Here is a 25,426-nt window from a genome sequence, read left to right as displayed (position 1 = left end):
TCTCTCTCTTTCTCCCCATCTCTCTCTCTCTCTCTCTCCCTCTCTGTCTCTCTCTCTCTCTCTCCTCTCTCTCTCTTTCTCCCCCATCTCTCTCTCTGTCTCTCTCTCTCTCTCTCTCTCTCCCTCTCTGTCTCTCTCTCTCTCTCTTTCTCTCTCTCTCTCTTTCTCCCCCATCTCTCTCTCTCTTTCTCCCCCATCTCTCTCTCTCTCTCTTTCTCCCCCATCTCTCTCTCTTTCTCCCCCATCTCTCTCTCTCTCTCTTTCTCCCCCTATCTCTCAATTCAATTCAAGGGGCTTTACTTGCAATGGAAACATACTGTATGTTAACATTGCCAAAGCAAGAGAGGTAGAAAATATACAACATTTCTCTCTCTCTCTCTCTCTCTCTCTCTCCCCATCTCTTTCTCTCTCTTCTCCCCCCCCCCCCCCATCTCTCCCCCATCTCACTCTCCCTCACTCCCTCCTTCTCTCTCTCTTTCTGGGAAGACAAGCCACATGTGCAGCCCTACAACACACTAACCCGGGAAGGAGAAGAGAACAGGAAGAGACTTTCAATTGTTTCACCCAGGCAGGATGGAGGGTGACCTCCATGCTGACCTCACCGCACCCGTTGACTATTTGTGAAGTCCCACTTCTCCCATATCCTCATTGGTTGTTAGGAGCATATTACCCACGTGGGTGATTGAAAGATGAACTGAGGTTCACACTCCAGTCCAGTTGGTGGTGGTAACGCACCTTAAAGTTGGTTGCCAAGCGCCATATAAAGTCCACAGAATAATAAGCCTGAAGGAAGGAGAGATTACTAGAAACTCAGTTTCCCCTTTTAACTGTGGATTAATGGTCGGAGTAGAGGACCTTGTGCATTTCAGGTCAATTAACAACCCAGTGTTTATATCCCAGGACAAATGAGCTAGTAACAACAAGCTAGCTAGCTAAAAATGTGCCATGAATGTTAATGCTTAGTTGGTTCAGAGTTCGCTTTTGATATTTCAACCTGCCTGTCCTGATCACGTCTGGTGTGGATGGACAAAATCAACATGTACGCGTGTCTGGTTTAGTCACCATGTAAGGCAGGGATGGGAAACTGCCCCCCCCCCCCTTCTTTTGTAGGTCCACGGAACCATTTTAGGAACTCAGGCAGGGTCTCAACTTCCTGTTGCTAGGTAGAATAGTAGAATACACAAGGTTACATTTTATAAATGTGGTTGTGAATCAGCAGTTTTTCTCTTGATATGTCAGTGACTGACAGTCTCTCAATTCACTCATGTCAGCTAACATTTTTTTTTTTAGGATTGGTAAATGAATCTAGCCAGCTATCTAAACCTGTAGAAATCTTGCCTGAATTACAGACAACAGACTTGATTTTCTAAGTCACTCAGAAATCATATTAACATGGTGTCAAGTCAGGACAAGATGTGTTGAATTGCAGGATATTAAGGGTTTTCTTAACATATTGTTCCACACAACGACCCTTCTCTCTCACAGGCAGCCTTTTGTCAAGCTGTGCATTGGGAGGAGAAGGGACCCGTGAGACACGCAGGCCCGGCCCAGCCGGGCGCACGTGGGCCCTGACTGCCTTGTGCCCCGTGCACGTTGCCATGTCGTGATTCGGGGGGGGGGGGGGGGGGGGGGGGGGTCTTTTCTTCTGTTCCGGATGACGCAGGGAGGAATGTTCCAGGCCTCAGGCACAACTTCTTCAACACTGACATGCAAACATTATGTTGCATAACGTCACTGGGACTGGGACTGGGACTGGGACTGGGACTGGGACTGAGACTGGGACTGGGACTGGGTCTGGGACTCTGGGACAGGGACTGAGACTAGGACTGGGTCTGGGACTCTGGGACAGGGACTGAGACTGGGACTGGGTCTGGGACTCTGGGACTGGGACTGAGACTGGGACTGAGAATGGGACTGAGACTGGGACTCTGGGACTGGGACTCTGGGACTGGGACTCTGGGACTGGGACTGGGACTCTGGGACTGGGACTGGGACTCTGGGACTGGGACTGAGACTGAGACTGGGACTGCGACTGGGACTGGGTCTGAGACTGGGACTGGGTCTGGGACTGGGGCTGGGACTGGGGCTGGGACTGGGGCTGGGACTGGGACTCTGGGGGACTGGGACTCTGGGGGACTGGGACTCTGGGACTGGGACTCTGGGACACTGGGTCTGGGACTGGTTCTGGGACTGAGACTGGGACTGGGACTAGGACTCTGGGTCTGGGACTGGGACTGAGACTGGGACTGCTTTTATATATCATCCCCTAACCCGTCCCTCCTTCAGGACCCTGGCCCGTCCCTCCTTCAGGACCCTGACCCGTCCCTACTTCAGGACCCTGGCCCGTCCCTGGCACGTCCCTCCTTCAGGACCCTGGCTCGTCCCTCCTTCAGGGCCCTGGCCCGTCCCTGACCCGTCCCTCCTTCAGGAGAGAGACAAGGATGGGAATCAGAATGTGGATTCGTATCTGGAATCCCTATAGTTGAACTTGTCACTTCTATCTATCTTTGAAGACAAGACCTCATTCACCTATAATGACTGAAAGTAGTCAGGTTGTGTTTCGAACACAGACATCTAATGTCATAAGAAATACTGCTGTTTTTATTTAGCCTTTATTTAACCAGGCGAGTCAGTTAAAGAACATGTTCTTATTTACCATGACGTCCAACACCGGCCAAACCCGGACGACGGCGGGCCAGAACCCAGACGACGTTGGGCCAAACCCGGACGACGCCGGGCCAGAACCCGGACGACGCTGGGCCAAACCCGGACGACGCTGGGCCAAACCCGGACGACGCTGGGCCAAACCCGGACGACGCCGGGCCAGAACCCGGACGACGTTGGGCCAAACCCGGACGACGCCGGGCCAGAACCCGGACGACGCCGGGCCAGAACCCGGACGACGCCGGGCCAAACCCGGACGACGCCGGGCCAGAACCCGGACGACGCCGGGCCAGAACCCGGCCGACGTTGGGCCAAACCCGGACGACGTTGGGCCAAACCCGGACGACGCCGGGCCAAACCCGGACGACGCCGGACGACGCCGGGCCAAACCCGGACGACGCCGGGCCAAACCCAAACCCGGACGACGCCGGGCCAGAACCCGGACGACGTTGGGCCAAACCCGGACGACGCCGGGCCAGAACCCGGACGACGCCAGGCCAAACCCGGACGACGCCGGGCCAAACCCGGACGACGCTGGGCCAAATGTGAGTCGCCCTATGGGACTCCCAATCACGGCCGGGTTTGCTATACAGCCCTGGATTTGAACCAGGGTGTCTGTTGTGACACCTCTAGCACTCGAGATGCAGTGCCACTCGGGGGCGCTGTTACATGCAGGTGATAGTAAGCGTAGGCTCTCGTAGACAGACCCAGCGGGACTGGGTGAGATGATGTTTACGGGGGATTTAACCAGTCACCTACCAAAACAGTTATTCTCAAACAACTTAACCATACAGTTATATAAGACATGACTGACTTAGTCTGGGTTTCTGGATCACAACTTTTGACACCTGCTGTTGTAAAAAAATGTCTTGCTTGTGTCTGTGTGCTATCTCTCTCTGAATTGATTAGCTATGCCTTGTTAGTGTCTGTGTGCTATATCTGAGTTGATTAGCTATGCCTTGTTAGTGTCTGTGTGCTATCTCTCTCTGAGTTGATTAGCTATGCCTTGTTAGTGTCTGTGTGCTATATCTGAGTTGATTAGCTATGCCTTGTTAGTGTCTGTGTGCTATCTCTCTCCGAGTTGATTAGCTATGCCTTGTTAGTGTCTGTGTGCTATCTCTCTCTGAGTTGATTAGCTATGCCTTGTTAGTGTCTGTGTGCTATCTCTGAATTGATTAGCTATGCCTTGTTTGTGTCTGTGTGCTATCTCTGAATTGATTAGCTATGCCTTGTTAGTGTCTGTGTGCTATATCTGAGTTGATTAGCTATGCCTTGTTAGTGTCTGTGTGCTATCTCTCTCTGAGTTGATTAGCTATGCCTTGTTAGTGTCTGTGTGCTATCTCTCTCTGAGTTGATTAGCTATGCCTTGTTTGTGTCTGTGTGCTATCTCTCTCTGAGTTGATTAGCTATGCCTTGTTTGTGTCTGTGTGCTATCTCTCTCTGAGTTGATTAGCTATGCCTTGTTTGTGTCTGTGTGCCATCTCTCTCTGTGGTCCAGTGATTTCTGACTGTGTAGTACAGTACAGGAACGGTACCAGGCGGTGTTAAACAACACTGCCATTAGAGAAACCAGTGATTTCTGACTGTGTAGTACACTACAGGAACGGTACCAGGCGGTGTAAAACAACACTGCCATTAGAGAAACCATACCAGTTTGGCTTGCAGCCAAACCAACTCCTCACTTTACAGCAGGGAAAGAAGAAAGTGTGTGTGTGTGTGTGTGTGTATGTGTATGTGTATGTGTGTGTGTGTGTGTGTGTGTGTGTGTGTGTGTGTGTTTGTGTGTGTGTGTGTGTGTGTGTGTGTGTGTGTGTGTGTGTGTGTGTGTGTGTGTGTGTGTGTGTGTGTGTGTGCGTGCGTCTTGGCTTATGTGCTGAGTAATGACCCATTGTGTCTCTGCACTCTGCATGACAGAGCTCTGTGTGCTCTTCTGTCCTGTCCTGCACTGCTCTATTCTGACAGCAGAGGGCGCAATATATCAGAGGAACAGACAGACACAAATTTCAATTGCATTTCCTTGATTCCTCACGTCCTCACCCATTGGATGAAAAGGTCATAGGGGAGGGACCAATGGGTTTTGAGAAAGACACGAGGAGAGAGGAGGTGAGGAATCTAGGAAATGCAATTGAGATTCTCCCACAGGCCTTATCCAGACACCTCCCACTGTTCGGTCTCTAAGTTTAGCTTAGAAGAGACAGAAGTTACTGGTTCTCTGCAAGTTTCCCTGGAAGTTTTAACGTTTTGAGAATGGAAATTATAGTTTATTTTGAGTTTTTGTTTTAATCACTTCCTTTAAAACATTAACAGAATGTTTGAATAAGACTTTTAATAACACCGATAGCTTAGTCTGGATAAACTGTTTCGAGCTCCAAAGCACAGATAAGACGCATGAAAATATATTTACTTAGGCATGAATGATCCAAACACATTTCTTTGTTTATTCTGGCACGACAATAATGAGATTTGAACCTATGATCTTTAGTTCTCTACACATGGAATTAGTCCACTGAGCCACCAGTATGGAGCTGGAGTGCCATGTTTTCCACTGAGCCACCAGTATGGAGCTGGCGTGCCATGTTTTCCACTGAGCCACCAGTATGGAGCTGGTGTGCCATGTTTTCCACTGAGCCACCAGTATGGAGCTGGAGTGCCATGTTTTCCACTGAGCCACCAGTATGGAGCTGGAGTGCCATGTTTTCCACTGAGCCACCAGTATGGAGCTGGCGTGCCATGTTTTCCACTGAGCCACCAGTATGGAGCTGGGGTGCCATGTTTTCCACTGAGCCACCAGTATGGAGCTGGAGTGCCATGTTTTCCACTGAGCCACCAGTATGGAGCTGGAGTGCCATGTTTTCCACTGAGCCACCAGTATGGAGCTGGGGTGCCATGTTTTCCACTGAGCCACCAGTATGGAGCTGGTGTGCCATGTTTTCCACTGAGCCACCAGTATGGAGCTGGGGTGCCATGTTTTCCACTGAGCCACCAGTATGGAGCTGGAGTGCCATGTTTTCCACTGAGCCACCAGTATGGAGCTGGTGTGCCATGTTTTCCACTGAGCCACCAGTATGGAGCTGGAGTGCCATGTTTTCCACTGAGCCACCAGTATGGAGCTGGAGTGCCATGTTTTCCACTGAGCCACCAGTATGGAGCTGGTGTGCCATGTTTTCCACTGAGCCACCAGTATGGAGCTGGAGTGCCATGTTTTCCACTGAGCCACCAGTATGGAGCTGGAGTGCCATGTTTTCCACTGAGCCACCAGTATGGAGCTGGAGTGCCATGTTTTTCACTGAGCCACCAGTATGGAGCTGGAGTGCCATGTTTTCTACTGAGCCACCAGTATGGAGCTGGGGTGCCATGTTTTCCACTGAGCCACCAGTATGGAGCTGGAGTGCCATGTTTTCCACTGAGCCACCAGTATGGAGCTGGTGTGCCATGTTTTCCACTGAGCCACCAGTATGGAGCTGGAGTGCCATGTTTTCCACTGAGCCACCAGTATGGAGCTGGAGTGCCATGTTTTCCACTGAGCCACCAGTATGGAGCTGGAGTGCCATGTTTTCCACTGAGCCACCAGTATGGAGCTGGTGTGCCATGTTTTCCACTGAGCCACCAGTATGGAGCTGGAGTGCCATGTTTTCCACTGAGCCACCAGTATGGAGCTGGAGTGCCATGTTTTCCACTGAGCCACCAGTATGGAGCTGGAGTGCCATGTTTTCTACTGAGCCACCAGTATGGAGCTGGTGTGCCATGTTTTCCACTGAGCCACCAGTATGGAGCTGGTGTGCCATGTTTTCCACTGAGCCACCAGTATGGAGCTGGAGTGCCATGTTTTCCACTGAGCCACCAGTATGGAGCTGGAGTGCCATGTTTTCCACTGAGCCACCAGTATGGAGCTGGAGTGCCATGTTTTTCACTGAGCCACCAGTATGGAGCTGGAGTGCCATGTTTTCCACTGAGCCACCAGTATGGAGCTGGGGTGCCATGTTTTCCACTGAGCCACCAGTATGGAGCTGGAGGGCCATGTTTTCCACTGAGCCACCAGTATGGAGCTGGTGTGCCATGTTTTCCACTGAGCCACCAGTATGGAGCTGGAGTGCCATGTTTTCCACTGAGCCACCAGTATGGAGCTGGAGTGCCATGTTTTCCACTGAGCCACCAGTATGGAGCTGGCGTGCCGTGCCATGTTTTCCACTGAGCCACCAGTATGGAGCTGGAGTGCCATGTTTTCCACTGAGCCACCAGTATGGAGCTGGGGTGCCATGTTTTCCACTGAGCCACAAGTATGGAGCCGGAGTGCCATGTTTTCCACTGAGCCACAAGTATGGCGCCGGAGTGCCATGTTTTCCACTGAGCCACCAGTATGGAGCTGGTGTGCCATGTTTTCCACTGAGCCACCAGTATGGAGCTGGAGTGCCATGTTTTCCACTGAGCCACCAGTATGGAGCTGGAGTGCCATGTTTTCCACTGAGCCACCAGTATGGAGCTGGAGTGCCATGTTTTTCACTGAGCCACCAGTATGGAGCTGGAGTGCCATGTTTTCCACTGAGCCACCAGTATGGAGCTGGGGTGCCATGTTTTCCACTGAGCCACCAGTATGGAGCTGGAGTGCCATGTTTTCCACTGAGCCACCAGTATGGAGCTGGTGTGCCATGTTTTCCACTGAGCCACCAGTATGGAGCTGGAGTGCCATGTTTTCCACTGAGCCACCAGTATGGAGCTGGAGTGCCATGTTTTCCACTGAGCCACCAGTATGGAGCTGGCGTGCCGTGCCATGTTTTCCACTGAGCCACCAGTATGGAGCTGGAGTGCCATGTTTTCCACTGAGCCACCAGTATGGAGCTGGGGTGCCATGTTTTCCACTGAGCCACCAGTATGGAGCCGGAGTGCCATGTTTTCCACTGAGCCACCAGTATGGAGCTGGAGTGCCATGTTTTCCACTGAGCCACCAGTATGGAGCCGGCGTGCCATGTTTTCCACTGAGCCACCAGTATGGAGCTGGAGTGCCATGTTTTCCACTGAGCCACCAGTATGGAGCTGGGGTGCCATGTTTTCCACTGAGCCACCAGTATGGAGCTGGGGTGCCATGTTTTCCACTGAGCCACCAGTATGGAGCTGGAGTGCCATGTTTTCCACTGAGCCACCAGTATGGAGCTGGAGTGCCATGTTTTCCACTGAGCCACCAGTATGGAGCTGGCGTGCCGTGCCATGTTTTCCACTGAGCCACCAGTATGGAGCTGGAGTGCCATGTTTTCCACTGAGCCACCAGTATGGAGCTGGGGTGCCATGTTTTCCACTGAGCCACAAGTATGGAGCCGGAGTGCCATGTTTTCCACTGAGCCACCAGTATGGAGCTGGAGTGCCATGTTTTCCACTGAGCCACCAGTATGGAGCCGGCGTGCCATGTTTTCCACTGAGCCACCAGTATGGAGCTGGAGTGCCATGTTTTCCACTGAGCCACCAGTATGGAGCTGGGGTGCCATGTTTTCCACTGAGCCACCAGTATGGAGCTGGGGTGCCATGTTTTCCACTGAGCCACCAGTATGGAGCTGGGGTGCCATGATTGTATTTTTTACTCATAAAAGGCTGTTTATTTTAGTTTATTCAAACGGACCCCGTTTCAAAGGAAAACAAGCGCTCGTTAAGATCAGCTGTGGCCAATTAGTGTGCGCGGCCAACACACCTGAACACACTTAACAAGATAAAGGCTAGAGGGAGTTCTGTTGACGCTGTGAACGGAATGTATGTTTTTACCAATGACGTTCTTAGAACGTTCTTTAAACGTTTAAAAGTGTTTTTAAAAACGTTTCTTAAAACGTTCTGAGAACATGACTTTACATAAAACAACGTGGAAACCTGAGGAAAACGTTATGCTTGAAGTACTGATATTCCCACAGAAGAACGTTGTTTCTTAACTTTCTCGGGACTGTTTGAGATCTTTCCCGATGTCAAACCAGTTGGAGAACGTTCCTGGGACATTAACAGAAATGTCATTAAATGTAACTATGTTTGACTTTTTAGGAAACATTCTGTTAATGTAATGAAATACAACCATGCACTTATCAATCACTAAGGAACATATGGGTCTCAGAACGTTATGTGTGTGTGTGTGTGTGTGTGTGTGAGAGACATGTCAGCTGTGTTCTAGATGTTTGATGTACTGGAGTGTGACAACTATGTCAGGATAGAGGGACTCTCTGGGGTTCTCGCTCTTTCTTTCTTTCTCTTTCTTCTAACCCAGCCTTATCAGCAGATTATACAGTAACCCAGCCTTATCAGCAGATTATACAGTAACCCAGCCTTATCAGCAGATTATACATTAACCCAGCCTTATCAGCAGATTATACAGTAACCCAGCCTTATCAGCAGATTATACAGTAACCCAGCCTTATCAGCAGATTATACAGTAACCCAGCCTTATCAGCAGATTATACATTAACCCAGCCTTATCAACAGATTATACAGTAACCCAGTTTTATCAGCAGATTATACAGTAACCCAGCCTTATCAGCAGATTATACATTAACCCAGCCTTATCAGCAGATTATACATTAACCCAGCCTTATCAACAGATTATACAGTAACCCAGTTTTATCAGCAGATTATACAGTAACCCAGCCTTATCAGCAGATTATACAGTAACCCAGCCTTATCAGCAGATTATACAGTAACCCAGCCTTATCAGCAGATTATACAATAAACCAGTTTTATCAGCAGATTATACAGTAACCCAGCCTTATCAGCAGATTATACAGTAACCCAGCCTTATCAGCAGATTATACAGTAACCCAGCCTTATCAGCAGATTATACAGTAACCCAGCCTTATCAGCAGATTATACAGTAACCCAGCCTTATCAGCAGATTATACAGTAACCCAGCTTTATCAGCAGATTATACAGTAACCCAGCCTTATCAGCAGATTATACAGTAACCCAGCCTTATCAGCAGATTATACAGTAACCCAGCCTTATCAGCAGATTATACAGTAACCCAGCCTTATCAGCAGATTATACAGTAACCCAGCCTTATCAGCAGATTATACAGTAGCCCAGCCTTATCAGCAGATTATACAGTAACCCAGCCTTATCAACAGATTATACAGTAACCCAGCCTTATCAGCAGATTATACAGTAACCCAGCCTTATCAGCAGATTATACAGTAACCCAGCCTTATCAGCAGATTATACAGTAACCCAGCCTTATCAGCAGATTATACAGTAACCCAGCCTTATCAGCAGATTATACAGTAACCCAGCCTTATCAACAGATTATACAGTAACCCAGCCTTATCAGCAGATTATACAGTAACCCAGCCTTATCAGCAGATTATACAGTAACCCAGCCTTATCAGCAGATTATACAGTAACCCTGCCTTATCAACAGATTATACAGTAACCCAGCCTTATCAGCAGATTATACAGTAACCCTGCCTTATCAACAGATTATACAGTAACCCAGCCTTATCAGCAGATTATACAGTAACCCAGCCTTATCAGCAGATTATACAGTAACCCAGCCTTATCAGCAGATTATACAGTAACCCAGCCTTATCAGCAGATTATACAGTAACCCAGCCTTATCAGCAGATTATACAGTAACCCAGCCTTATCAGCAGATTATACAGTAACCCAGCCTTATCAGCAGATTATACAGTAACCCAGCCTTATCAGCAGATTATACAGTAACCCATCTTTATCAGCAGATTATACAGTAACCCAGCCTTATCAGCAGATTATACAGTAACCCAGCCTTATCAGCAGATTATACAGTAACCCAGCCTTATCAGCAGATTATACAGTAACCCAGCCTTATCAGCAGATTATACAGTAACCCAGCCTTATCAGCAGATTATACAGTAACCCAGCCTTATCAGCAGATTATACAGTAACCCAGCCTTATCAGCAGATTATACAGTAACCCAGCCTTATCAGCAGATTATACAGTAACCCAGCCTTATCAGCAGATTATACAGTAACCCAGCCTTATCAGCAGATTATACAGTATAAAAGATTAAAACGTAATATTTTGGGGGGTTGTTCATTTTAAATTTTCTGTCATAAATGTTAGCAACACCTCCGCCTTTTGAGGGATGCGCGGGGGGGGGGGGGGGGGGGGGGGGGGGGGGGGGGGATATGGTCACTAGTGTCACCAGGAGGTGAGGCCTCATTTAACACAGTAAATTCATCCAGGCAGTCAGGCCAATCACATCAAGATCAGTGATTAGTTCATTGACCATAACAGCCTTGGATGCGAGGGATCTAACATTAAGTAGCCCCATTTAGAGATGTGAGGTATCACAATCTCTGTCAATAATGACAGGAATGGAGGAGGTCTTTATCCTAGTGAGATTACTAAGGCGAACACAGCCATGTTTAGTTATGCCCGACCTAGATCGAGGCACAGACACGGTCTCAATGGGGATAGCTGAGCTGACGACACTGACTGTGCTAGTGGCAGACTCCACTATGCTGGCAGGCACCCTATCTCGTTGTGGAGCTAGAGGAGTTAGAGCCCTGTCTCTGTTGATAGATAAGATGTACCATCTACACTCGCCAGTTTGAGCCTCAGCCAGCACCATCTTCAGACTAGCCTTCACCTCGGTAGCCCCGCCCCCTGGTAAACAGTGTAATAGTCTAATATCAGACTTTACCTCGGTAGCCCCGCCCCCTGGTAAACAGTGTAATAGTCGCCAATGACCAGGGGTTTCAATGTGTCAGAGCTAATGGTGGGAGGCTTCGGTGGCTCAGACCCCGTAACCGGTGGAGGAGAGACCTCCCTCCCTCCCTCCCTCCCTCCCTCCCTCCCTCCCTCCCTCCCTCCCTCCCTCCCTCCCTCCCTCCCTCCCTCCCTCTCTCTCTCCCCCTCCCTCCCTCCCTCCCTCCCTCCCTCCCTCCCTCCCTCCCTCCCTCCCTCCCTCCCTCCCTCCCTCTCTCTCTCTCTCTACCTCCCTCCCTCCCCCAACCTGAGGATAAAGACAGGTCACGAGACACACACACCTACTGTACCTGTGATGAGTATGAATTCGGACAGGAAGTGACCACGAGGTTTCCAGTGTTGTGTGAAGATGTCTTCTCCAAGTGTTTGAAGTTGAAAGATCCGGTGAACCTATTACCCCTCATAAGTCCTTCTCCTCCGCTCTCCCCCCATCGCCCCACACATCTCTTCTACATCAACCTATTAACCCTTAAAGGAGTGGAAGTCAACTTCTGAGTTTGTTGTTGTAGAGAAGCCCTGAGAGACAGAGAAACACTTGTGTTATTGAATATGTGCCAGGTAAGTCTTTAAGAAACTAATTATATTTGGATATAGTGAAGGTGTACTATCGATATCTAGTGAGTAAAGGTGTCATCACAGATGGATAGAGTGAAAGAGAGGAAGAAGAGGGAGAGAGAGTAAGGAGAGGGAGAGAAGAGGAGGAGGGAGAGAAGAGGAAGAGGGAGAGAGGGAGAGAAGGAGAAAGAAGGAGGGAGAGAAGAAGAGGGAGAGAGGGAGAGAGAGTAAGAAGAGGAGGAGGGGAGAGGGAGAGAAGAGGAGGAGGGAGAGAAGAGGAGGAGGGAGAGAGGGAGCGGAAGAGGGAGAGAGGGAGAGAGGAAGAGGAGGAGGGAGAGAGGGAGAGAAGGAGAGGGAGAGAGGAAGAGGGAGAGAAGAAAAGGGAGAGAGGGAGAGGGGGAGAGGAAGAGGGATGAAGAGTGGAAGAGGGAGAGGAAGAGCTCTGAGCTGGGACAAAGGGAGAGAGGAAGAGGAGGAGGGAGAGAGGGAGAGAAGGAGAAAGGAGGAGGGAGAGAGGGAGCGGAAGAGGAAGAGAGGGAGAGAGGAAGAGGAGGAGGGAGAGAGGGAGAGAAGGAGAGGGAGAGAGGAAGAGGGGGAGAGGAAGAGGGATGAAGAGTGGAAGAGGGAGAGGAAGAGCTCTGAGCTGCAGCTGCATAGTAGCCTGTATACCGCTAATTAACTGGCCTGTTCCACCTCATCATCAGGGGAGAGGGGGATGGAGGGATGGGGGAGGGTGAGCAGGAGGGAGGGAGGGAGGGATGGGGGGGAGGAGAGGATGAGGAGGGAGGGAGGGATGGAGGAAAGGGGAGGATGAGCAGGAGGGAGGTAGGGAGGGATGGGGGAGGAGAGGATGAGGAGGGAGGGAGGGATGGAGGAAAGGGGAGGAGGAGGGAGGGATGGAAGAAGGGGGAGGATGAGGAGGAGGGAGAGAGGGAGGCAGGAGTGGAAAGTAGGAGGGGACATAGGGAAGAGGCAGGTATATGATAGATATGGGGGTGGCTGAGAGAGGGGAAGGGACTAAGTGATAGAGGGAGGGACAAAGAGAAGGGGGAGGGAGGGATGAAGGGAGGAGCCTATAGAGGGATTGTCAGGATCACTAGTAATCTCTCCATTAGACGGGTATCAGGCAGCAACCATCCAGGCAGCGCTGCTTCCTCCAGCTCTCTCTATTTCTGTCCTCTTCTCCTCCTTTTATCTATCGCACGTTCTCTCTCTCAATCCCCACCTCCTGTGAACACCACCTCTCAACCTCCTTTCCTCCTTCTTCTCTCCTCCCTCCTTCCCTCTCTCCCAGTCTTCAGTTGTAACAGACCACTGTGACGCTAGTCAGGCGGTTCTGGTATTCTGGGTGTTTCTTTCTCTTTCAGTCACTCTCTCTCTCTCTCTCTCTCTCTCTCCCTCTCTCTCTCTCTTTCTCTCCCTCTCTCCCTCTCTCTCTCTCTCTCTCTTTCTCTCCCTGTCTCCCTCTCTCTCTCTCTCTCTCTTTCTCTCTTTATCTCTTTCTCTCTCTCTCTCTCTCTTTATCTCTTTCTCTCTCTCTCTCTCTCTCTCTCTTTCGCTCTCTCTCTCTTTCTTTCTCTCTCTCTCTCTCTCTCTCTCTCTTTCTCTCTCTCTCTCTCTCTCTCTCTCTCTCTCTCTCTCTCTCTCTCTCTCTCTCTCTCTCTCTCTCTCTCTCTGGATGGTGGATATGTGGAAATTCGGCAAGACCCAGAGCAAGGGACCACCGGTTGCATGTCAACCCAGCAACGTGAGTCTGAGTGTGGGGAGGAGAGAGAGGGTGGACAGGGTGGGAATAGACAGACTAACAGCTGCTACAGAGCTTATCTGCTTCCTTAACCCGGACACAGAGTGAGACTGGGCACCAAGATAACAACGAGAGAGGGAGAGAAAGAGAGGGAGTTTGTTTGTGCCCTAAAGAGACTGAGAGAAGTTTTGTTGCTCTTGGAAACTTGACATGTTATAGACAGACTGTGGAATCTTCTCCTGTTTTTTTAATGAGATTTAGTTTCAGTCTGTTCTGCTCTGGTTGTCGTGATTTGTATTCTAGATAGTTCTGTTATTATTTACTATTTAGTGGCTGGATCATTTCAGTTTGGGGAGAGCTCTCTCTCTCTCTCTCTCTCTCTCTCCCCCCCTCTCTCTCCCATCTCTCTCTCCCCTCTCTCCCCCCCTCTCTCTCTCCCCTCTCTCTCCCCCTCTCTCCCCTCTCTCCCCCCCCCCTCTCTCTCCCCCCTCTCTCTCTCCCCCTCTCTCTCTCCCCTCTCTCACTCTCTCTCTCTCCCCCCTCTCTCTCCCCTCTCTCTCTCTCTCTCTCTCTCTCTCCCCTCTCTCTCCCCTCTCTCTCCCCTCTCTCTCTCTCCCCTCTCTCTGTTCTGTCTGATGCATGTGTGTTCAGACTCAGAGGGAAAGTTTGTGTCTCAGAGTTGCTGAGTGATAGTGAGGCATGTGTGTCAAATGGAACCCTATTCCCTACATAATGCACTACTTTTGACCAGAGCCTTATTTACCTTGGTTAAAAGCAGTGCTCTATATAGGGAATATGGTTTCATTTGGGACATAGCTGCGTTTCTATGTTATTGGAGGAACTGACGATACCAGTAGAATCTCTATTTCCATATGTCTCTGTAGCTCAGTGATGTACAGGCGACTTCCAGCCGTCATCTCTCTGACGAGCTGGTATGTAACTATCTCACTGAGCAGAAGTCATCGGTTTCTGCACAGAGAGAAGTCTGTAATAACGGAAATAGTTCTACTGACAGTTAATGATAGAGCTGTAATGTTGTTCTATAGAGACTTACTGTAATGTTGTTGGATAGAGACTTACTGTAATGTTGTTCTATAGAGACTTACTGTAATGTTGTTGGATAGAGACTTACTGTAATGTTGTATAGAGACTTATTGTAATGTTGCTGTAAAGAGACTTACTGTACTGTTGTTGTATAGAGACTTACTGTAATGTTGTTGGATAGAGACTTACTGTAATGTTGTTCTATAGAGACTTACTGTAATGTTGTTGGATAGAGACTTACTGTAATGTTGTTCTATAGAGACTTACTGTAAGGTTGTTGTATAGAGACTTACTGTAATGTTGTTGGATAGAGACTTACTGTAATGTTGTTGTATAGAGACTTACTGTACTGTTGTTGTATAGAGACTTACTGTAATGTTGTTGTATATAGACTTACTGTAATGTTGTTGTATAGAGACTTACTGTAATGTTGTTCTATAGAGACTTACTGTAATGTTGTTGTAAAGAGACTTACTGTAATGTTGTTGTATAGAGACTTACTGTAATGTTGTTGTATAGAGACTTACTGTAATGTTGTTGTATAGAGACTTACTGTAGTGTTGTTCTATAGAGACTTACTGTAAGGTTGTTGTATAGAGACTTACTATACTGTTGTTGTATAGAGACTTACTGTAATTTTGTTGTATAGAGTCTTACTGTAATGTTGTTGCATAGATACACTGACTGACTGACTGACTGAGTGAGACGGGCTAAATGACTGACTAACTGGTAACAGCACTGTCAGAAATTCAGTCTGGGCATTGAATCCGTCCATTCAAAACTAGAGTACACTAACAGTAGTACACCTTCCTCTGTCACTCTCTCTCTCTCTCTCTCTCTCTCTCTCTCTCTCTCTCTCTCTCTCTCTCTCTCTCTCTCTCTCTCTCTCTCTCTCTCTCTCGCTCGCTCGCTCTCTGGTCCCCCCAGGCTTGTTTTGTGGGTCACTGTACTGACGCTGTAAATATCTCAGTTCTCTTTTGTAATTCACACTTCCTTTGAATGTGGACTCAACTCTTTGCCAGTTCACATCAACTATTTTGTTGTCCCTCTTTGTATTGACACGCTACCTTTAGGAAAGAATCAACCTTTTCTCTGGGTTTTTACAAAAGTTGCAGGACAAGCCATTCCATCAGAATGTATTATCGGACAGCTAGATATAACTAGTTACATTTTCGAAGATAATAGATTGCATTTAGTTTAAAAAAATGAGACATAATAATTGTAATCGGAATCTACTATTTATTTGTAAAGGAGAATGACTGCAGACTAAATAACCCACTGGGTATTGACATTACGTGAAAACATTGTTGATTCAACCAGTGGGAAGGCTGTAATATATATATATATTTTTAGGCTATTGCCTCTTTAAGAGCTAGAATATATTTAGTTCCCTATGTAGTAATTCTCACCAAATATATTTTGTCTTTTCACACTGTAGTAAACAAATAATTAGAACTAAAAACTCCACACGTATTTTTTAATGTCTGTGTATCCTTGACAATCCGCTAGTCAATATTTAAAAAACACATGTTTTTGAATATTGAGGTAGAGAGAGGTAGAGAAAGAGAGATGTAGAGAGAGAAAGCGAGAGGTAGAGAGAGAGAGAGAGAGTGAGAAGTAGAGAGAGAGGTAGAGAGAAAGAGAGAGAGGTACAGAGATAGAGAGATAGATAGAGAGAGAGTTGGGAGAGAGAGAGAAATAGAAAGAGAGATGTAGAGAGAGAAAGAGAGGTAGAGAGAGCGAGAAGTAGAGAGAGAGACAGAGAAGTAGAGAGAGAGACAGAGAGGTAGAGTGAGAAAAAGAGAGAGCGACATAGAGAGAGAGAAAGAGCGAGTTGGGAAAGAGAGGGACAGAGAGAAAGAGAGAGAAAAAAAAGAATTAGCTTTTTACCAAATTTGCGTACGACAGACCACGTATTCACCCTGCACACTCTAATTTACAAACAAACCTTAACAAAGGAAAATTATTCTCATGTTTTGTTCATTATAAAATCTATGTACACAAACAACAAGTGAGGTTAAACTTGACAAAAACACACACATTTCTTTCCACAGGGCCGTGGGGTGAGACAGGGATGCAGCTTAAGCCCTCTTCAACATATATATCAACAAATTGGCACGGGCACTAGAACAGTCTGCAACACCCGGCCTCACCCTACTAGAATCTGAAGTCAAATGTCTACTGTTTGCTGATGATCTGGTGCTTCTGTCACCAACCAAGGAGGGCCTACAGCAGCATCTAGATCAGGGGTGTCAAAGTCAAATGGACGGAGGGCCAAATAAAAAAATCAGCTACAAGACGAGGGCCGGACTGTTCGAATGTTCATTGAAACATTTTTAAATGACGCATATAGTCTAGTGAACCTAATTGAACCTACTGAAAACCTAACAAATATATTACAATATGATCAGATAAATAAAGCAATATTTTCTTATGGCTCTGTCAGTAATCTTTAATTTTCAACAGACACAAAAGACAAATTTCCTTTATATAAATATCCCCATAACATGAACATTAAATGAAAGAAACCGGTATTCAAGGCACCATCAGTAGACTATATTTTCTATTTTAGCAAAAGTGGGCTAAATTTACTTCAAAGAAAAAACAATAATAGCAATTTTCTATCATCCACTCAACTGAAATATTTTTAAAATATAATTGGATTGAAATACAAAAAAATAAAGTGCAAAAATCTATTAATCAAAAACAACACTTTGTTTAAGGAGAAGTAACATGCAGTGAAAACAAATATTAAATTTTAACTTTTAAACTTGAACTGAGTAAAAACTCTAAATATGTGATTGCACAGTAATGTTCACTTGTTTGAGGTTGAGGGTGATACTTGGTGGTGTCCCATCTTTTCCACAAGTTCATCAATGTTCGGGGTAAGGCTCTGAGCTGAAGAAATCCTCAGAATTGAGTGGAGGTGTTCAGCAGTAAGTCGACTTCTGTGTGATGTTTTGTTCAGGTTCATCAAAGAAAACAGTTGTTCACACAGGTATGTGCTGCCAAACATAGACAACGTTTGAGCAGCCTGGATGCGCAGCTGGGGCATTGTGCCGGGGAGGAAACGGGCGAACTCCGCAGCACCCACTGCCGCATATTTTGCCCTCAGTGCATCATTGCATTGGAGGTCAATCAACTCCATTTGGAGGTTTGGTGGTGAGCTTTCCACGTCAACAGCAAATGGGTTACCGAGCAGTTCCAACCTGCTTTTTTGTGCTTCAAAGTCAGCAAATCGGCGTCGAAAGTCAGCGGCAAGCATACCTATTTTATCAGCCAACTGTGTGCTCGGGAACGCACTGGTAGAGAGCTTCTCTTTCATGGTCTGGCAGCTGGGAAAGTGGCTCAAATTTTCTTTCCGCATCTGCGTCTCCCACAGAGTCAGTTTGGTTTTAAATGCCTTCACTGTACTGTACATATCAGAGATGACACGATCCCGACCCTGCAGCTGCAAGTTTATTGCATTCAGATGACTCGTAATGTCACACAGAAAAGCCATTTCACACAGAAACATTTCGTCTCGGAGTTGTGTTGTGTCTTTCCCTTTGCTGTCCAAGAACAGACAAATCTCCTCACGAAGCTCGAAACATCTTTGAAGCACCTTTCCCTGGCTTAGCCATCGCACCTCTGTGTGATAAGGCAAATCACCATGCTCCGTTTCTAACTCCGTCAGAAATGCCTTGAACTGGCGGTGATTCAAACCTTTGGCTCTGATAAAGTTAACTGTGCGCGTGATGATGCTCATTACATGCTCCATTTTCAAGGCTTTACCGCACAACGCTTCCTGGTGTATGATACAATGATAAGCTGTCAGCTCACCTGTCGCGTTTTCCTCTTGCATCTTTTCCCGTATCTTCGCCACCAGTCCGCTCCTGTGTCCACACATCGCAGGTGCTCCGTCGGTTGTCAAACCCACGAGTTTTTCCCAAGGCAGCTCCATCTCATTTACACATCTTGACACCTCTTCATACAAATCATGCCCCGTAGTTGTGCCATGCATAGGACGTAAAGCCAAAAACTCCTCTGTCACGCTTAGGTTGGAGTCCACTCCGCGGATGAAAATTGACAACTGGGCAATGTCAGAAATGTCGGTGCTCTCATCCACAGCCAAGGAATATGCAATAAAATCTTTTCCCTTTTTCACAAGCTGCTCTTTTAGATTGATGGACAACTGGTCTACTCTCTCGGCAATGGTGTTTCTGCTCAGACTCACATTTAAAAAGAGTTGCCTTTTTTCTGGGCAAACTTCGTCACAAACTTTAATCATGCAGTTTTTGATGAAATCCCCCTCCGTAAATGGCCGGGCTGATTTAGCGATCTCTTCTGCCAAAATAAAACTGGCCTTGACAGTTGCGTCCGCGTGTGTGTCCGCGTGTTTCGTTTCATAATGTCGTCTCAGATTATACTCTTTCAGTACCGCCACACTTTCTCCACACAGAAGACACACAGGTTTTCCAGCTACCTTCGTGAACATATACTCCGACTCCCACCTTGTTTGAAACCCCCGGTTCTCAGTATCCACCTTCCGTTTTGCCATTTTTGATGGGTATCTGAAAGTTAATTTTACTGTGATGCTGACGACTGCTGTGCCAATAAATATTGAAATGAAGCAGCCTACTGCTCGGTGCGTCACCTTTGCATTGTGGGAAATGTAGTATTGGTGCGTGTAAAAGATCTGCGGGCTGCCGGCTTGCTGCGGGCCGGTTCTAATAATAAATCAAGATCATCCCAGGGGCCGTAAAAAACCTTCTTGCGGGCCGGATGTGGCCCGCGGGCCTTGACTCTGACATATGTGATCTAGATCTTCTGCGCAGATTCTGTCAGACCTGGGCCCTGACAGTAAATCTCAGTGAGACCAAAATAATGGTGTTCCAAAAAAGGTCCAGTCGCCAGGACCACAAATACAAATTCCATCTAGACACTGTTGCCCTAGAGCACACAAAAAACTATACATACCTCGGCCTAAACATCAGCGCCACAGGTAACTTCCACAAAGCTGTGAACGATCTGAGAGACAAGGCAAGAAGGGCATTCTATGCCATCAAAAGAAACATAAATTTCAACATACCAATTAGGATCTAGCTAAAAATACTTGAATCAGTCATAGAGCCCATTGCCCTTTATGGTTGTGAGGTCTGGGGTCTGCTCACCAACCAAGACTTCACAAAATGGGACAAACACCAAATTGAGACTCTGCATGAAGAATTCTGCAAAAATATCCTCTGTGTACAACGTAGAACACCAAATAATGGTGAGCAGAATTAGGCCGATACCCACTAATGATCACAAACACACCCCACAGAGCCCCAGGACAGCAACACAATTAGACCCAACCAAATCATGAGAAAACAAAAAGATAACTACTTGACACATTGGAAAGAATTAACAGAAAAAACAGAGCAAACTAGAATGCTATTTGGCCCTAAACAGAGAGTACACAGCGGCAGAATACCTGACCACTGTGACTGACCCAAACTTAAGGAAAGTTTTGACTATGTACAGACTTAGTGAGCATAGCCTTGCTATTGAGAAAGGCCGCCGTAGACAGACATGGCTCTCAAGAGAAGACAGGCTATGTGCTCACTGCCCACAAAATGAAGTGGAAACTGAGCTGCACTTCCTAACCTCCTGCCAATGTATGACCATATTAGAGAGACATATTTCCCTCAGATTACACAGATCCACAAAGAATTCGAAAACAAACTCAATTTTGAAAAACTCCCATATAAATACAACCCATATTTATGCTTATTTATTTTCCCTTGTGTACTTTACCCATTTGTACATTGTTACAACACTGTATATTTAATATATAATATGACATTTGTAATGTCTTTATTGTTTTGAAACTTCTGTATGTATAATGTTTACTGTTAATTTTTTATTGTTTATTTCACTTTGCATAATACCTACCTAACTTGCTTTGGCAATGTTAACACATGTTTCCCATGCCAATAAAGCCCCTTGAATTGATTGAATTGAGAGAGCAGGAGAGCGAGAGAGAGAGAGAGAGAGAGAGAGACAGAGAGAGAGAGAGACAGAGAGAGAGAGAGAGAGAGAGAGAGATGGAGAGGGGAGATAGAGATGGAGAGATCACAATGTTTTGCTTGGAAATAAATAACCTTTGTCTTGAGAGTGAGAGAGAGAGAGAGAGAGAGAGAGGGAGAGAGGGAGAGAGAGAGAGAGAGAGAGCGAGAGAGAGCGAGCTCTGTAGGTATGTCACATGACTGACTCCATTTCTCCACTCGTCTGTTGACACTGAACATGAACATGAGAGGAAAAACAGTCCTGAGAGAGATGGAAAGAGAGACGGAAAGAGAGATGGAAAGAGAGGAAAAACATAGAGAAAAAGAGAGAGTGTGTGAGAGAGAGAACTAGAGAAAGAGAGCGGGAGAGAGCAAGGCTTTTTCAGCTCCCAGAATGCTTTGGGCCTCGTACTTCCATGCTACTTCCTAACATTATACATTAGGAACAATATAGCCTTCTAAAATGACCTGCTGCTGAAGAAACCAAATGCATTTGCTGCCTTAAAGTGCCCTGAGGACAGTGGGGGGAGACAGGGGGAGACCTGGGAGGCAGGGGGGAGACGGGGAGGAAGAGAGAGGCTGGGGGAGGAAGGGGGAGTGAGCACGGAGTAAATCTGGATCATGTGCTAATCTTTCAGGAATGTTTTCCTGAACAAGCCGTGTGTAACAGGTAGTCACACTAGTCACCCTGCGGGTGCAGTTACCCACGCATTACAGACATTCTCTAAGTATTGAAGAGAAACCTACATTTTTGGAGCGCTTGTGTGTTGTGTGTGCTGTGTTATGTTGCCCCCCCCCCCCCCCCCCCCCCCCCCCAAAGTCTATAACCCTGTCCTCTAACCCTCTGTTATGTTGCCCCCCCCTCCCCAGAGCCTATAGACCCCAGTACTGTAACCCTGTCCTCTAACCCTCTGTTATGTTGCCCCCCCCCCCCAGAGTCTATAGACCCCAGTACTGTAACCCTGTCCTCTAACCCTCTGTTATGTTGTCCCCCCCCCCCCCCCCCCCAGAGTCTATAGACCCCAGTACTGTAACCCTGTCCTCTAACCCTCTGTTATGTTGTCCCCCCCCCCCCCCCAGAGTCTATAGACCCCAGTACTGTAACCCTGTCCTCTAACCCTCTGTTATGTTGTCCCCCCCCCTCCCCCAAAGTCTATAGACCCCAGTACTGTAACCCTGTCCTCTAACCCTCTGTTATGTTGCCCCCCCCCAGAGTCTATAGACCTCAGTACTGTAACCCTGTCCTCTAACCCTCTGTTATGTCCCCCCCCCCCCCCCCCCCCCCCAGAGTCTATAGACCCCAGTACTGTAACCCTGTCCTCTAACCCTCTGTTATGTCCCCCCCCCAGAGTCTATAGACCCCAGTACTGTAACCCTGTCCTCTAACCCTCTGTTATGCCCCCCCCCAGAGTCTATAGACCCCAGTACTGTAACCCTGTCCTCTAACCCTCTGTTATGTTGTCCCCCCCCCCCCCCCCCCCAAAGTCTATAGACCCCAGTACTGTAACTCTGTCCTCTAACCCTCTGTTATACTGTCCAGCCCCAGCAGGCCCCTCCCACCCCAGAGTCTATAGACCCCAGTGAGGAGATGACAGACACAGAGGACAACGAGGAAGAGGACCTGGGAGTCAGAGAGGACCAACGGAACATTATCCTTCACCTGCTGTCGCAGCTCAAACTGGGCATGGACCTCACACGGGTAAGAACTAACACCTGACCAATAACCATCTACTGTATAGACCCCTTTCTGTGTTTACAAAACATTGACAGAACGAGGGGGAGTTTTTATAGAACGTCGGCAACAAAAAACCAACTCTATATAGATGTTATGAGTGTATTTCACACAACTTTAGGATTATAATATGAGTGTATTTCACACAACTTTAGGATTATAATATGAGTGTATTTCACACAACTTTAGGATTATAATATGAGTGTATTTCACACAACTTTAGGATTATAATATGAGTGTATTTCACACAACTTTAGGATTATAATATGAGTGTATTTCACACAACTTTAGGATTATAATTGGATTTTAAAGGCTCGTAAAGGAACGTCCTGCTTCATTTAATGTTCATGTGTCGTCATCGCAAATCAACTGCGTTCTACCTCAACCTCAACCAGTGAAATGTCTCTTTAGCTAGCTTTTGCTACAGCCTAACATCAATGAGCGTTAGCATTCTAGCTAACATCTTGCTGCATCCAAAATAGATATTTTGCAAAGATCACAACCCGAATATAATCTTAGCGACTGTTCAATCAAGAATAGAAACAGAAGTGTAAGTGTTTGAGAACCTAAAAAAAAAGTGATTTTGTTTTAAATAAAATAGTAATTAAAAGGCCAATCGAGGTTATGTTGAGCATCTTGGCCTGACGTCAAGAGTCGAGCATCTTGGCCTGACGTCAAGAGTTGAGCATCTTGGCCTGACGTCAAGAGTCGAGCATCTTGGCCTGACGTCAAGAGTTGAGCATCTTGGCCTGACGTCAAGAGTCGAGCATCTTGGCCTGACGTCAAGAGTTGAGCATCTTGGCCTGACGTCAAGAGTTGAGCATCTTGGCCTGACGTCAAGAGTCGAGCATCTTGGCCTGACGTCAAGAGTTGAGCATCTTGGCCTGACGTCAAGAGTCGAGCATCTTGGCCTGACGTCAAGAGTCGAGCATCTTGGCCTGACGTCAAGAGTCGAGCATCTTGGCCTGACGTCAAGAGTCGAGCATCTTGGCCTGACGTCAAGAGTCGAGCATCTTGGCCTGACGTCATATCAAATCAAATCACATTTTGTTATTCACATGACCCGAATACAACAGGTGTAGTAGAACTTATTTGAGGTAATATGTACATGTAGGTAGAGTTATTAAAGTGACTTATAGATAATAACAGAGAGTAGCAGTGGTGTAAAATAGGGGGGGGGGGGGACAATGCAAATAGTATGGGTAGCCATTTTACTAGATGTTCAGTAGTCTTAATTAAGGCTTGGGGGGGTAGAAGCTGTTTAGAAGTCACTTGGACCTAGACTTGGCACTCCGGTACCGCTTGCCGTGCGGTAATAGAGAGAACAGTTTATGACTAGGGTGGCTGGAGTCTTTGACAATGTTTAGGGCCTTCCTCTGACACCGCCTGGTATAGAGGTCCTGGATGGCAGGAAGCTTGTCCTCAGTGATGTACTGGGCCGTTAAGTTATATGTTATACCACTACCCTCTGTAGTGTCTTGCGGTCGGAGGCCGAGCAGTTGCCATACCAGGCAGTGATGCAACCAGGATGCTCTCGATGGTGCAGCTGTAGAACCTTTTGAGGATCTGAGGACCCATGTCAAATATTTTCAGTCTCATGAGGGGGGATAGGTTTTGTGGTGCCCTCTTCCCGACTGTCTTGGTGTGTTTGGACCATGTTAGTTTATTGGTGATGTGAACACCAAGGAACTTGGAAGCTCTCGACCTGCTCCACTACAGCCCCGTCGATGAGAATGGGGACGTGGCTCGGTCCTCTTTTTCCTGTCGTCCACAGTCAGTGCGTCGTGTTCTGGAAAAGGGTCTATATCACCGGTGGAGGTTAAATCAAACACCATCTACTGTAATCGAACTGGACATGAACCCTCGCTGGGTACATCTCACGACACGGGTAAGAACGACACTTGGGTCATACTGTTCATCAGCGTTTCTCAATTGTAGTCGTTGCTGGTAACCCTATAAGTACACCTGATTCAACCCCGTCACATCAAGGACTTGATGTGTACAACTTAGTGGGGAAGAGGTCTAGTTAAGGACACCAGTGAGCTTTACACACATTCACACTAGTGAAATGGACAACAACTGTAGTCAGTGGCCAGTGTTCTAACAGTGAACCGACAACAGAAACTCCCCCCCCCCCCCAAGATAGTGAAACAGACCACAGCTCTCTGCTCTCTTCACACAGTCACAGATGGCACAGAGCACCAGGTGCTGACACAGATAAACTTATCTACCTAGCACACTGTACTTGTACACAGAGAGAGGGAGAGAATGTATTCATTATTTAGTTGCTAGTTCATTCCCCAAGCCTCCATCTGTCCAGTCCTTCTCCTGTACTCGACACTCTGTCCTCTACTCCTCTCCTCCTCTCCTCTCCTTACTTCACCTCTCCTCTCCTCCCCCCAACTCTCCTCTCCTCACCCTCCTCCCCCAACTCTCCCCTCCTCTCCTCTCCTCTCCTCTCCTCTCCTCTCCTCTCCTCTCCTCTCCTCTCCTCTCCTACCATGACCTCTCCTACCCTTCCTATCCTCTCCTGTACTCGACACTGACCTCTACTCCTCCCCTCTCCTCTTCTACCCCTCCTCACCTCTTCTCTCCTAACCCTCATCTCCTCTCCTCTCCCACCGTCTCCCCTTTTCTCCTAGTAACCGGAAGGTTGCAAGTTCAAACCCCCGAGCTGACAAGGTACAAATCTGTCGTTCTGCCCCTGAACAGGCAGTTAACCCACTGTTCCAAGGCCGTCATTGTAAATAAGAATTTGTTCTTAACTGACTTGCCTGGTTAAATAAAGGTAAAAAAACAAATTTCATAAATGCTTATGTCAACAACCGCCTTAAGATATAACAGTGAAAGCCTGAAGTTCGAGGTTCAGTCTCTCTGTTCTGTCATCCTGGTGACAGACTGACTGACTGAATGAGGAAGTGACTGCCTGTAATGAGTGTCTATAATGG

At 47.4% G+C, this 25,426-nt stretch overlaps 1 protein-coding gene across 1 annotated transcript in view; it reads left to right on the top strand.

The window, feature by feature from the left end:
• Nucleotides 1-25,426, top strand: part of LOC110515405 (oxysterol-binding protein-related protein 10-like) — a 110,088-nt gene that overhangs the window by 50,989 nt on the left and 33,673 nt on the right. Inside the window, exon 8 of the mRNA XM_036935030.1 lies at nucleotides 22,287-22,445. Coding sequence (XP_036790925.1) covers nucleotides 22,287-22,445 — 159 coding nt within the window. The remainder of the gene's footprint in view (nucleotides 1-22,286; nucleotides 22,446-25,426) is intronic.

The sequence above is a fragment of the Oncorhynchus mykiss genome, chromosome 2 (genome assembly GCF_013265735.2).
Source record: "Oncorhynchus mykiss isolate Arlee chromosome 2, USDA_OmykA_1.1, whole genome shotgun sequence".
NCBI lineage: Eukaryota > Metazoa > Chordata > Actinopteri > Salmoniformes > Salmonidae > Oncorhynchus > Oncorhynchus mykiss.
The sequence above is the reverse complement of the archived record's forward strand: the minus strand, read 5'-3'. Positions and strand labels throughout refer to the sequence as shown.